At 42.9% G+C, this 14577-nt stretch overlaps 1 protein-coding gene across 2 annotated transcripts in view; it reads right to left on the reverse strand.

Annotated features, from left to right (window-relative positions):
- Lrp12 (LDL receptor related protein 12) overlaps positions 1 to 4314 on the reverse strand; it is a 71515-nt gene extending 67201 nt beyond the window's left edge. Inside the window, exon 1 of one of the 2 annotated variants that reach the window (XM_034516496.2) lies at positions 4180 to 4314. In XM_034516496.2, coding sequence (XP_034372387.1) covers positions 4180 to 4258 — 79 coding nt within the window. In that variant the 5' untranslated portion in view covers positions 4259 to 4314. The remainder of the gene's footprint in view (positions 1 to 4179) is intronic. The other variant, XM_034516495.2, reaches the window with a different exon arrangement.
- Positions 4315 to 14577: the final 10263 nt, after the last annotated feature.

Consider the following 14577-nt stretch of genomic DNA (forward strand, 5'->3'; position numbering starts at 1 on the left):
GAAGGGTTTATATTAAGCAATTAATTCAGTTTTATTCAACATATTTTATGTAATCAAGCTTGACTTTCTCAGAAGTAATTGGTATCAGCTTAAAAAATTTTCCCTTCTGTTCCAGTTATTTCTACCACTTTTCTAAAATTGGAACTTCTAGTCTATCCTTACACTGGAAAAAATTTTTAGTACTGCTGAGTGTTCCATATAATTCATGGGGAAAAGATTCATCCATTAGATGTAAAGTAAGGAGTAAGGAGAATATTATACCCTGCCACAACACCCAGAACAGCAGGTGCACAATAAAGACTTGCCATAATCAGATGACAGTTCAAATAGGAGTGTCATCACAGGTCAGAGAGTGTGCATCAGGATGAGTTTTTGCTGACACTCAATGCTTTAGCAGGAAGTAACCTGAAACTCTCCAAGGCAATTATAAGATCATAAACAAGCAAAACAAATGTTCTAAATCATACTCTAAGACTTCGTCTTGGGCAGTGTTCATCAAATGAAGCCGTGGGTCAAAAGCTAGAGTCCAGATGAGCACATGAGGGAAGGGAAGGGAAGAAAAGGGAAGGCAGGAAAATGAATGACAGACAGCATGTCCCAGTGGATCTCAAACGTAAGGACACCACCTCAGGAGCTTTGTTTCTTTCTCCAGATACATCTAGAAAGCAATGTAGAATGTATTTAAGGGGTCGATTTGAGTGACAGTTAGCAAACACTGATCTAGCAGACAGGCAGGAAGAGCTACAGTGGTGGTGCTGTTACTGCGCCAAACTGGTTTGGGAAATAAGCAAGCCTGCAGTTCTAAGGACTGGAAGAGAAAGGTATTTGGAAGCTCCATGTTATGGCAAGGCAGGCACCCTGGTGTGAGACACTGGCCAGGACTTTCTCCCCAATAGAAGGCCTAGGGTGACAGCCAGCTATGCTCTAGGATACCACCACTGTGGTTCAGACTACTTCAAGCTTCCATAGAAAGGCGATGTCAACCTTTACTTTCTCCTGTTCTCCTGCATGTTCAAAGCTATGCTATGCAGACAGAAGAACGACTGTAGGTTGATGTATAATCTGAATTTGAATTCACTGTATGCTTTTGCACAATTTAAAGTTCAAGCAAGACTCTGGCATCTGGAAAGGTAACCTGCAGCTGTAATAGTCACATATCACAATTCACCAACAAATAAAAGGTTATGTAAGGAATGTAAACACCAAATAACCATTTTAAATCTATATGAAATGTTTCAAAGGCTCATAGTTTGGTTAGTAGCCAGGGTAACTGAAACAAAACAAAACAAAACAAAAACAAAACAAAACCAACCTAGCAAGGAAACAAATACACAAAACTGTTGGAATTCCCTAAATACTGGCTCAGAACCTTTCCTTATCAGGTCTATGTCAAGTTATTCAGAATATTCACTTGTTTTAACAGAACTTGCAAAATTTATTTATTGATTCAATTACTTACGTTAATTTGTGCGTGTGTAGGACCTGTGTGTGAACAGGGTATGTCTGTGGAGTCCAAGAACAGCTTTGTGAAGCTTGTTACTCCTTCTACCTTACTGAACTCAAGTTGCCAGGCTCTATAGGACATATCTTTACCTACTGAGCTATCTCAATAGTCTTTTAGTTTTGAACCCATACTTGTGTGTGTGCGCACATGTGAATGTGTATATGGAGGTCAGAGGGCAGCCATACGTGTTCCTCCTCAGGTGCTGTCCATCTTTCCCAGACAAAGGTCTCCCATGGGTCTAGAGCTTGCCGAGGTTAGACTAACTAATGAGCCCCAGGGAATCTGGCTGTGTCTGCCTTCCCAAGAACATGCCACACTGTCCAGCTTTTTACATAAATTAGGGATGGAATTCAGGACTTCAAGAAGTTTACTAAGACATCTCCATAATGTATGTATGTATGTATGTATGTATGTATGTATGTATGTTCTAGGTTCATTCAAATGATTCTGTCAGAGTATATCCACTATACATCACAACTAACACAGACCACACAAAACTTTACTATTTCTACTCAAGTACAGAGCTTAACTATTGCTACAGTTTATTTTTTCCTATTAATATAAACCCAAATCTGGGTAAGGAAACAGAAACACACACACACACACACTTGCACGAGTGTACACACACGTGCGTGCATGCACACTCACACAGATGTACAGAGAATGCCCCTGGTTTCAGGATGAAGAATTTCTTTTAGCTCTGCCAATGCAGTTCAATGTATTGCCAGTCTCAATGCCTCTTATTTCTTTATCATTTGAAATTCAAATGGCTGGAGACACCAACCTTCAGGACAATCACCTGACAGCTTTATAAACATGATCCCACAATGGTGGAAAAGGAGTTTTGGCCTTTGACTTCAATTCCTCACTGGACACAAACACCCAAGAGATAAACCTGTGTAGAGTACCTACCAGAAGTCCACTTGGTGCATCAGTAGAAAAGAATACACCAGGACCGATGCTGCTTCACAGCCTCTTTATCTCTGAAGGCAAAGGGTCTTTAGCTCAAACACCAATGGCATGAGTTTTACTGAAGACTCGACTTATTTATTTAGTCTGATCAGACATCACATAAACTCAATTCTGATTACAGTGCAGAGCATACAGAACTGGACATTACTAATCACCCTAGATTAAAGATTCCTCTCACTTTCCTTTCTCCTGGGCCATTATACCAAACCTACAGCAGAACTATACTCACCTCCAGGCTAGAAAAAAAAAAAACAAAAAACAAAAAAAAAACCATAATAGCTTATTGATCTCTGGTGTAGACCCAAACCCACAAGTCATCAGCCAAGCAGGGATGGAACAAACAGTGAAAAGTCATGTATTGGGTTTTCAGGTCCCACACAAACACATCATTGACAGTTACCGCATCAAATGTGGATGGACCAACCCATCCTCCTGCTCGGAACAAAATAACACACCACGTGGGTAAGGGAGCAACACATCCTGAATTATACTGAAAAGATGACCATTTCTTGGTTGTCAGGAAATGCCAATTTAAATCCATTATATTTTTCATACACTGTGGATTTTCAGGCTTTGAAAGTTACCATCATATTTAATTCCACAGATAAGTGCTTTTAAAAGAGAGGCTACCATATGCTGGGGAATTATATGTTGACAAAAAACACCACCATCATACTACTGAATCAGTATTTGTGGCAAATGACGTGGACTTTTTATAAGTAAAAATCGACCAAAAAAAAAAAAAAAAAGTAGCTTCTAACTGTTTGTTTTTCTGGAGAAAAATCAAACCAAGTACTCCAAAATGGAAATATTGTGTTCTCTGCAAGGAGTTAACTATGAGAACTAAGAATGGTGAAGTCAGAGTCCAAGCTCAGGTCTTAAGTGGTGAGCAGTCCTCTTAATTCCCCTTAGCTCTAGTTCATACAAAGCACGGTCGGTCGTGACACACAATCAGCCTGCGCTCCTTAAAGAAGTATCCCTAAGCAGATCACAGACCGGAATGAGGCAACAGTCATAACAGTATCAGAGAGCATAGATGAAATGACAAGTGAACTGGCAGTTAGGGCAGACTTGTACGCCCCAATCGAGAAAGACTGAGATGGGGCTGGAAACTATTTTTTGGCCTTCTCTCGAGTGCAGCTACTGGGGAACAAGATTCTACACGCCCCGGACCCACAGAGCCCCAGGCGCAGAGGTAGAGGGGTGGGAAGGAAGCAATCTGGGTGCTTTTGGAGGGAGTGGGGACCAAGAGAGATGGGCGCGACAGCAATTTCACCGAGAAGAGAACTTCCTGCCTCGGGAAGGATCTGGGGCAGGACCGTCCCGGGGGCGACCTCCCCTTCGTAGTCTCAGGGTCACATCTTTGTGCGCGAGGACTGTACACCCGGCAGCGAGCGCTAGAGGAGCGAGCCGCCGGGGCCCTCGCGCCGGGCTGGGGAGTTCTCCCGCACGCCGTCGCTCCGCAGGGACCCCCGGTTCGGACCGGCCCGCCTCCATCGCCCCGAAGGGTCGGCGGAGGCCAGCGGACCCCAGCATCCCCGCGGGTAGACAACCCTCCCCGCACATCCCGCGTGGGTCTTTGTCCCGCCGGCAACCGGGGTCTCCCCGGGTCGCTCAAGCACAGCCCGTCCTGGAGGCCTGGGGGCCCCCGGGGTCGCCCCAGCTTTGTTCGGTCAGCGGGGCGCAGGGAGGCAGACACTTACCGTACACCCCAGCGAGGAAAAGCAAGAGCCACGCCGACCCTCGCCGCGGAGACTCTTTTGTGCTCCAGCGACGGGCCATACCCACGGCAGATGGAGGGAGCGAGGAGATGGAGGAGGAGGAGGAGGAGCTGGGGCCAGACGCCGCCGCCGCCGCCGAGCCCCTGGCTGCTCCCTGCGCGCTCCGCGGCGGCGGAGGGGGAGGGGCGGGGCCGCCCGCGCGCGCTCCCTCCCGCCGGCCCTGCGTCGGCCGCGCGAGCCCCTAGCGGGCCGATCTTCCCGGGGGCAGGGACGCGCAGCGCGCGCGCCAGCGGCAAGCGACAAGGCTGGCGACTGCGGGGCTCCGGCCTCGCGCCGCACAACCAGCCGGCGCCGCCACCCGCCAGACTGAGCGCGAGCCGGCACCGGCGCTCATCCGTGCACTCGGCAATCCCCTGGCCCGCCTGCCTTGGTTCCCGCCCCGCGCTCCCCGGACTCGGCCGAGCTCGCGCGGATTTCGCCGCGCCTGGAGTCCAAGTAGCGAGGCAGTGCCAATCGATGTGCGAGCACACGAACGCCGGCCGCTGGGTTCCCGGGGCACCGGAGCTAGGGGCCCGGAGGGTGTGTGCTCTGACCGAGCTCCGCGGCAGTCGCCGGCCTTGGTGTTGCGGCCCACCCCGGAGATGCTCGAGGCTGATGGGCTCTGCGTGGAGGAAAGAGGGGTGGGTGGGAGGCTGTGAACTTGGAAGTTCCGTGTTATGACCCCGACCCTGCCGGCTCCACTTGAAATTGGCTCTGAAAGAGTGAGTAGGTCGTAGGTCCATGTAGATAAATTGATGTAGAAACCCGAGCCAAAGGCTCGGGGGATACATCCCGCTGGCCGGGCCACAGGGTCTGCGCTTCTAGTCTGCCTGGGAAGCCGCGGGGGCCCTTTGGACACTCGTGGGGTGGGGTGAAGTGGACCTGGGGTCAGGACGTGGAAAGAGGGATATCCCCGGCCTTCCACCTCCACCCCACCCCACCCCCACCCCCAGCCAAGCTTCTTCCTAGCTTCTAACAAGTATGACACCTTTTCCCCTTAAGTACCCATAGCGCTTCTCTCTGTAGTGACACACTGACACACCAGACCTTCCTCCTTGTTGAAAGTGTTGTCTGAACGATTTTGCCTGCTGCCCTTGCCATTTAACTGGCACTGTCCACTATTCGCTGAAGATCAGCGCTGCCCTATGCTGTACTGTTGACACAGGCTATCTACCTTTGGTCCCCAGCAACTTTGTGAGATGAATATTATCCACGTTTTAGGTAAGTTAATGATACTAGAAGAGGTTAAATTATTCCAAAAGAGTTATCAAGTAAATTTTCTACAGACTGTGTTTCCCCATCCCAAAGTCAAGCAAAATGCTTAGTACCTACCAGTTACATTAAAATTTAATGTATGCCTGGGGGAAGTACATTAGATTTTTCCTGTATCTCGTGTTTATTTGACCCTTTTATGACCCCATGAAATTATATTACAGAAGAGAAAAGTTCATAATTAAGAAGTCTTTTACAAGATGGCAATAAACAAAAATCCTGAACTCTGGAAATTTTGTTCCATTCTCTTGGTTGAGTACACAGCAGTTTTGTTGTTCCTGATTCTACAATCAGCAGATGTCATTCCTTGTTTTATGATACTACACTCCGATCGCTTGGTTTTTGTTTGTTTGTTTGTTTGTTTGTTTGTTTTGTTTGTTTTTTCCAGAGCTCTTTCTGTTAATTGAATTTGGGTCAGGCCACAAACACAATGAAAAGGTAGACTGGACTGCGTGCGTCTCCTACCCCATCACTTTTAGTAACATTAAAGGAACTCTGTCCCAAGAGGAAACATGGTGCCACCCACACAGGACCCCACCTACCCTTTCCCCTGCACTCCTCCACAAACACTTGCTCATCCACTGAGCTGCCTCTTTGACTTGTCAAATAATCAAGCTTTTGTTATCTAAGCCCCTTCGGTGTTCTTAAATTTTAATTAGGACTCTGGAGAACTTCTACTTAGAAATGAAAATGAAAGTTTTAACTCTTTTTAATTCTTTTCAAATAAAACACAAGAATCCATGTTACCATCTCCAAAACAAATAGAAAAGTGGTGTAGTTTCTATCGTTGCAGAACTCTTTTGTGTCTGGCTGAAAACATCTGGATTCCCATATCTGTTTCTGAAGGCAATCTGTTACAATATGTTGTTTTGGTTGAAGTATATTAAGAAATTCAGACTCACAGAGATCTGCAAATTACCCCCCCCAAAAGAATATTTCCTTGAAATAGTCTCAAGGACACCCCCATCAAATACAGACTGTGCATCTCCAGTCGGTAAACTCTGAAGTGCTGCAAAGCACTGAGCAAATAAAGTCACAAACAGTAAAGCAAGCGCAAACCGAAACTGCCCCACACATACGATTTTGAAGTTCCAAGCATTTTGGATGAAAGAACATACAACTTCTGAAACTTTAAAAACTATTGCTCTTAGCTGTCTATCTTAGACGATTCAGAGAAGGGGGCCTTGTAAGTAGTTCTAAGGATATGTCTTACAAGGGAACACTTTTCCTTAAACAAAACAATTCTAGTAGACTATCAAATGTTGTTAAGCAACGTGTCATAGTATACTATGAGGCACTGGACAGGGTAATCACTCCTTATGTTGCCCAGCCTACTTTCCTGGCTCTCTAGTCTGTACATTAACTGGGTCATATGAAGAAGCACTTTGAAATCCATTAAAACTCTGGCTATCAAGAGGTTTGTATTGGTAACCATTCCACTGAGTGAAGTACTTATTATGCTTGGACAGTTCAAATTTGTAGCCTATAAAGCACAAATCATGCCGTTAAGAAACAAATTCTTCTTCATCTGGGTCCTTATATCTATAAAAGGGCTTTAAGTGGTTTTTTTATGCCTTTTGAGATGGTTTGAAGTTTTTGTGTTCATGTACTTTTCATAGGGAGATTATTTCCACAGACTCTGAAAGAACTCTGTCAACCATTAAAGTTTAAGAAAATTTCATTAAAGGCACTCTGAGTTGCTTCTTAATGCTTTTCCAAGTGAGTCTCATACTTCTCAAGAATATACAATAAGGAATGGAGAGGTGTGTGGATTTCTTTTCTGTTAGCATATTTTGAAAAGGGCCACGCTCTTTGACTTTATGGCAAAAGGCTCTTAAATAATCAAAATCCTTTCAAAAAATAATTCTAAAGACCTCTTTCTCCTCTGTTTATTATCACATATAGTTTATAATTTTTACTCATGTCACAGATAAAAAAATCATCTCAAGATTGTAAATTGTGCTCTAGTTGGTAGCATTGGAGGCTCTTAACACTGAGGTTAGTTTAGAATTTAAATGTAGCACTCTGAGTGAGCACCATCTTCTATAGAAAGAAAATTGATGATGTGTGGGTTTTCTTCTTGGCACACTTCCAAACAAAAGACAAACCATCTTCCCATCACTGAATTATTATTTTTCAAAATAAAAACAAATGAATAATACATATAAGTACCAGGAAAATATTAATGATAGTGATTAAATAAATGAGAACTCTTCCTACGAAAATTGTTTTATTGGAGTGGAATAATACAAGGTTGCAATTCCTGGCCATTTGAATACTAGTTCCACAGCACAGTCATTGTGGTTATTTACTGTGTTCTGTGCCCTAACATCCTAGCATGGTAACCACAGTAGAAGCTTCACACTGGTTCCACATCACATAGCAAATCCTTGCATATTTAGTTTTGTCCTCGTATCTTCAGCTTCTTGATTGTCAACCCATTGTATCTGCTGCATGAACTTGTAAATAGTAATAACTCTTTCTGTAGACATTTAAAATCATTGCCTCCATCAAGAAAAATAAAGGAAAATAACCAGCTATACACATTGTTTGTTAGAAATACTCTTAGGTTTTTGTTGCCGAACTGCAAGTTTCTTAATGCATATCTTTGTCTTCACATTTAAATTCTTCTCATGACTAATTGAAGATATAAACTGGAATTCTTGTTAGGTGGGAGCTCATTCCAAGACCCCAGGAGCCCATTCGCAGAGAATCTGGAAACCATGATGTCAAATGAATGACTCTTGTAGGGACCTATTGCTGATTTCAGGCACATACAATGTATTTATTTGAATTCTGCCCAAATCAAATAGAATTTAAGGTTTACTATAGCAGATGAAAGCAGAGATCTGAAGAGTTATGCAAGGTTGATTTTGATCTAGGTGGTTAACCTTGATTAAACCCTAAATTCTTGTATCTTATATCCTCTCTGTTAAAATGGGAGTGAAATGTGGCCTCTTTGATTATATGTCATCAATGAAATAATGCTATTGTGTGTGTGTGTGTGTGTGTGTGTGTGTGTGTGTGTGTGTGTGCAAGCCTATGGCATGGTTTTCATTTAGTCTTCAAACAATCCTCTGATGTCAATACTGTTATTATCCTCAGTGTTCAAATGAACAGGCAGGCAGAGGCTCTGTGGATTGTTGAGATCACACAGATGGTAAATGGTGGGTCGTCAGTCCACTATGTTGGATGTAAAGTAGCCAGGCAGCTGCCGTTAGTTAAAATGTAAATGACATAATCTAGTCCGTCCTTATTCTCTTATATGCAATTTAAAATAAAATCTATGCCATTATTTTCTTACCTTTTGTTTCAGCAAAAAATGACTAACATTACCTTGTGCTCAGTTTAAGTTAGATCGACATCTGCCTTTTAAAATTTATTTTGAAAAAGAAAAGTCCGTTTTTTTAAAACTTCTTATCCCTTCAATTTTGGAAAGCAGTAAGAATCAATAAGATGAAGGATCTGGCTTGTTTTTTTTCCTGCCTGTGCTAATTTCTTCCTGGTGACCTTGGAGTCCTTATTTATAGCTCTCTTTGAAGATCAGAGAAACCTAGGTTGCTTATTGCCCTAATCTTCAGAAAAGATCTATTGACAGATATTTCTGATCTCAAAAGGATACATCAACTCATATGAAACTGCTTGGTTATGAGGCCCTGGAAACAGCTCATTTCTACTGAAGAATAGATTACTCCAGCTTCATCATGAAAAGAATATTCTCCTTGGAAATACCCAGGCGGGTTTGCATTTTGAATATACACCAGCTGTGATGGAGAAGAACAGTCTAAGCCTTTGGATTCCCGTGGTCTGCAGGCCTCGCTCACACAGCAGGGAACGGGAAAGAAATTGTATCACAAGTATTTCAGCATAAAAAATTTATTCTTATATTCAGTGAGATAGATTAAGTAACCAAAAAAAGAATGTGGAGCACTTCGGAGCATTAGGTCCGTTGACTCTAGTCACCTCCCCCCCCTCCCCATGTTATTGCCAGTCCTACTGAGGTCCCAACACTCCGGAGTGGTAACTCCAATTTATGAACTCATATAGATATAAAACACACTTTCTTTGAAATGCATGGTTTAAGGCAATCAGTGGTAATTAGTAGGAAGAAACCTCAGAGGCTTCATCAGCTGACAAGTGCCTGGGAGAAAAGGACAGCTGTTCTGACAGTCAGCAGGATTTGAGTTTCAACAGCTCCGACCTTTTGTTCTCTTGGACCAGACTTCAGGGAATGAGGTCCTGGGCACATTTGCCTTCTGTCATAGCCTCCCACAGGCAGAGAGCTGGGCCGCCCCACCGTGCATACACATGGGTATACACTCCTGCGTAGTTTTCCTTTTCCGTGGATGATGGTTTTGAACAAATCCCTTCTCTGCTGTTATTCATCCTCCTCAAGATGGTTAATTATTTCCCTGGAAACCTCCTCCTATGGATGGCTACAGACCTGTTCATGCCAGCCCCTTCCTGTTCAGGCCAGCCCCTTCCTGTTCAGGCCAGCCCCTTCCTGTTCAGGCCAGCCCCTTCATAGACACCATTCAGAAAATACAGCACCAAGAATTGAGCCCCAGCTTGCTCTCCAAACAGGAGCCCGCCTCTGTAGCCTATGACTGGTGCCTGTCCTTGATCTGGGGAATGGAAGCAAATTTTTGGATTCTCCATTTTCAACTCAGGAAGAATGATAAAGTTCCAGGTGGGTAGGGACTTTTATCTATTTTATTTACTACTGAATCTTTCTAAATAAGCATTTACAGTCAAGTCGATGTGATGGATTAAGGATCTTAGCAATCAAATATTCCCCTGGGGAATATGGAAAGCAAAGGCGTTAGGCAGGATAAATGGAAAGGGAAGATGAGGGGTGGGGATCTTTCCATTTGGTCTTAGGAAGAGCCAATAAGCATCACTGCAAGTCAAAGTTCACATATCCCTGCATGATATTCAAGACATTGCTTAGTGGAGTTTTCATTGTTGTTGGTTTTTATTGTTTTATTTTATTTTTTTTTATCATTTAAACATTGAAGACAGTTCTCTATGATTTTATTATCAACATTTAGTATTTCCACTATACTAAATAAAATGAACTTTTTATAGCCTCAATTATTTTTATAAAATTGATAAGTTGTGCAACGTTGTATTGGTTGTTAAAATGCATATGACCATTGTTCTCTAACTTAGCAGAGACTCTTAAACAGAGCATCTTCAAAGCACCCTCCTTCAGCAAACGGTGAACCAATGCCTTGCTTCACTTGGGTAAAGCAATTCCAGTCCTTTTGTCTACGGCATTATGCTGTTCCTTGTGTCAGTTTCAGAGGTGGTGAAATTAGTGTCCAGAATAAACTTTGGCTCAAAGGATCAAAGAAGGCATCCCAGATGGATAGACCCCTGGAGTACATATTCAAGTTATGCTCAACATATCATGACTCTCTGAACCTTTAGTCTCCATCACAAATGCTAGGTAAACATAATTTCCAATGTGAAAACACTAAATAAATTATCTTTATGAACCACCATTTTCTATTATTAATATTGCTTTTCTTTCTCCACAATTGTATAGTTGATAAACTTGATTGTTAAGCGAAATAGGATCAGCCCTCTAAAAGCCAGCTAGAATTTTGAGTTTTTATTTTTGAATATGGAGATACATTAAAGATGGTGAAGACTGGAGCAGCTGAAGGCATTCCCCGCCATGATCACTCAGCAGTGCAAGCTCTATTCTGTCAGGCAAGTTATTGTGAGTACAAAGAAGCTTGCAGTCAAATGGAGAGATATACCAGTACATACACACAACTTTCATTCATGCAGAAAGTATTTACTGTGGAAGGGAGTGTTCGGGTGCTGCAATTGCTCAGTAACAAATGTAAATGCCACAGTGGAGGTGCACACAGATGATACACTAGAACCTTTAGAAAGAATTAGAGATGGCCTCATAGAGTAAAAGCTCTATTTGAGAACTGAATGGGAGATGGCCACTGTAAGCATAGGAGATGCAAAATCATTTTAGCCCCAGGAATATCAACTGGAGGCGAGAAAGGGGAACAGAAATGTTCTGAGATCATAAAGCAGTTAGATATGTGTGTGTGTGTGTGTGTGTGTGTGTGCATGAGTGTGTATGTGTATGGATGTGTACATGGATGTGTGTGTGTGGATGTGTGTTAGTGTATGTGTATGAGTGTGTGTGTATGAGTGTGTTTGTGTGTGTGTGTGTGTACTAATATATAATGATAAACTACATCATAGAAGATCAATTGACATGCAACTTAGGGTTGTTTTCTTTAGTACCATGCAAGTGACTGAGGACCTTGTAAGACTTGAACAGAGGAATCCTGCTTGGTCTGTGACAAGGCCTCCCTTGCATGCGGGGCAGTAGTGAAGAGACAGATGGAAAGATGGCTGTGTAGCAGTTACAGCAGTGTGTGTGTGTATGAGTGTGTGTGTGTATGAGTGTGTGTGTGTGTGTGTACAGCAGTGTGTGGGGGAGTGTGTGTGAACACAATGATCTTAAAGAATAGAAAATCTAGAGTAAGGGACAAAGGGAGGGAAGAAGGATGGATCTGAAATGACAAGAGGGAAAGGAGAGGAAATGCAGAGGGAGGCCAGAGAGAACAAGAAGGTGGCATCAGAGAGGCACAATGTACACATGTGTGGAAGTGACAGAGAGACACCCATTAGGATTTACAACTAATATGAATAATAATAAAAATTTTAAAGTAGTTGTATTAAAGAGAGGATTCAGATCTCTTGATGTCTAGGCTGAACACACAGCTGTCTGTCCTTTCTCCTCACCCCTGACAGAATACAGAAGAGGACTGGAGGTGGAGGAGAGGCAGAAATGACGAGTGTCACTTAGTGCCAGCACACTCAGGACAGGGAAGCTGTGCAGTGAGCAGCTCGGGTGCCGGATCATGGAGAAACAAAGTTGAAAACGTCTGACAGTGTTGTGGCATCTGAAGGGCATGGAGTTTTCCTTAGGAAATACTACAGTCAGGGCATTTCAGGGACAAGAGATAGTATGGGAAGGGGAAGCTAAACAAGGAGCGAGTGACCAGTTTGCAGGAAGAAAGTTTAGTGGGAAAGTGTGAGACCGTGGGAACCAAGCAGAGAGAACTTTGGGAAGTAAGTCCTGTCACCATCAGAGAGCTCAAATAAAAAGGCAAAGACGTGGGAACCAACAAATCTTTACAAGCAAATCTGACCTGTGTGTGTCTATCCAAAAGCTACTGCAGAGATCTGCTTGGCCTTTAATTCATAGAAGAATGGAATTCTGGGTGATCTGTGTATCATTTCTCTTTGGTCATATTCTCCCTCCCCCTCCATTCTCATGTTACAGTGTTCATTTTGAGTTAACCATCTCTATTTTTTTTTTTTTAAGTTTCAGGATGGAACCTAGATATAAAATTGAAGTATATAAACTTTCTCTCCCATCCCAGTTGTTCCTTTCAGTCCTGCCCCCAGCCTTGCTTACATCCTCCCCATCTGAGTGTAGCCTCTGATATGATTGCATTTTCTCTCATCTTCAACTTTCCATCCTCAGCAATGACTCTCAGGGGGAAAGAGTCTTCGGAGTGGATCCATATTGGAACCGACTGACTCTCTCCTCAAGCACTCATCAATGAACGTGTGTGCAGGAAACGGTTCGGGTGGAACTTTAGCCTGTGTGGAAGATGGCAGGATCATGGAAGGCTTCCCACTGCTTCTCTAGGATGGCCTCTTGCCATGATGCAGTCCTTGCCTGAGGAAGAAGGCACGTTTATGTAAAGATGTCTGCACCTCACTCCCCACCACTGCCATACTATGCCTTTGGAAGACTTAAAGGTCACAAACATTTATTATATTGGTAATGTTCCTTTTGGAAAGTATATTTTTGGCAGATTTCAATGTACTTAGTTGCTAACACAATAGCCAAAGAACACATATCCTCTATCTTGTTTAATGCCAATTATTCTGTCATGATTTTGCTTGAAGCTATTGGAATACCATCAAGTGTGGCTCAGGACAGACAAGTTCAACTCTACCAAGGCTGTATATCTCCATGCCCACTGAATCAGCTGTTCCTTATTAAATTTTTAAGCAATATTAATGACCGACTTCTCTGCAGCCAAGTGGTTTGATTATGCTTTTGATTTAATTCAGCTTAGGAAAAGGAAAACAATCTCATTAATCATTTTTGAAGACCCAGTTTATGTATGTGGTATAGATATGTTATTTCCTAAAACACCCTCTGCTGAAGTTCTCTGATTTAAACAGAAAGACTAGCTCATTGACAAGAAAAGAAACGTTACGAACTATAGTTTTAAAAGCAAAAATAAATGACAAGAGGATTTGTCTATTCTAATATGCAATTGGAAAACATTAATTTTTGTTCACTGTATCATTTATAATATGTCATGCTTTATGCATATTTTTATATCTCATGTAAATTAGTTATGCTCATAATCCTCTATTTACATATAAGCCTCGGGGAGCAAGGTTCCTAATAAATGCATTGTGAAAAAGGATCCTTTCATTAAAAGAGAGGAGGAGGAAGTGCATCAACCCAAAGATATCCTAACAGCAGAGACCCTTGGGTCCTGGCCAAAGGTCTCAGTGACAAGAGTCTCCTGAGAGACAGGAAGCCATCAGGTATCAAAGCTCTCCCTTTAAGTTCAATTTGTGTGGTATAATAAATGCAGAAGACAAGTCTCTTACGAGGTCTGACGAGAGAAGTGAGGTGAACCAATAATAACTATGGAATTTGAAGGAAAGCCCTCCTCCAAGAAATCAAAGCATCACTCACTCCAAAGTCATGATGGCAAACTTCTCAGAAAAGACCTCGGCACAGAAATGGTGGCATCAAAATTGTCTACTCCAGGCCTGGTATGATTTCATCTCCTCTGAGGTACTGTCAAGGACCATTAAGTAGAAGAGGCATTTATAGAACCATAAGACTGTCAGAGCAGAAAGGGTCATCCATAGTCCAGCCTCCTAATTTGACAACGGACAAAATCCAGGCCCATCTATACAAGCTAACAGCACTGTGTGGACTCTGGCACAAGGACAGGTACTCTGAGAGAAATGGACACCTGGAACTAGATC

Source organism: Arvicanthis niloticus, chromosome 13, assembly GCF_011762505.2.
Source record: "Arvicanthis niloticus isolate mArvNil1 chromosome 13, mArvNil1.pat.X, whole genome shotgun sequence".
Taxonomy (NCBI): domain Eukaryota; kingdom Metazoa; phylum Chordata; class Mammalia; order Rodentia; family Muridae; genus Arvicanthis; species Arvicanthis niloticus.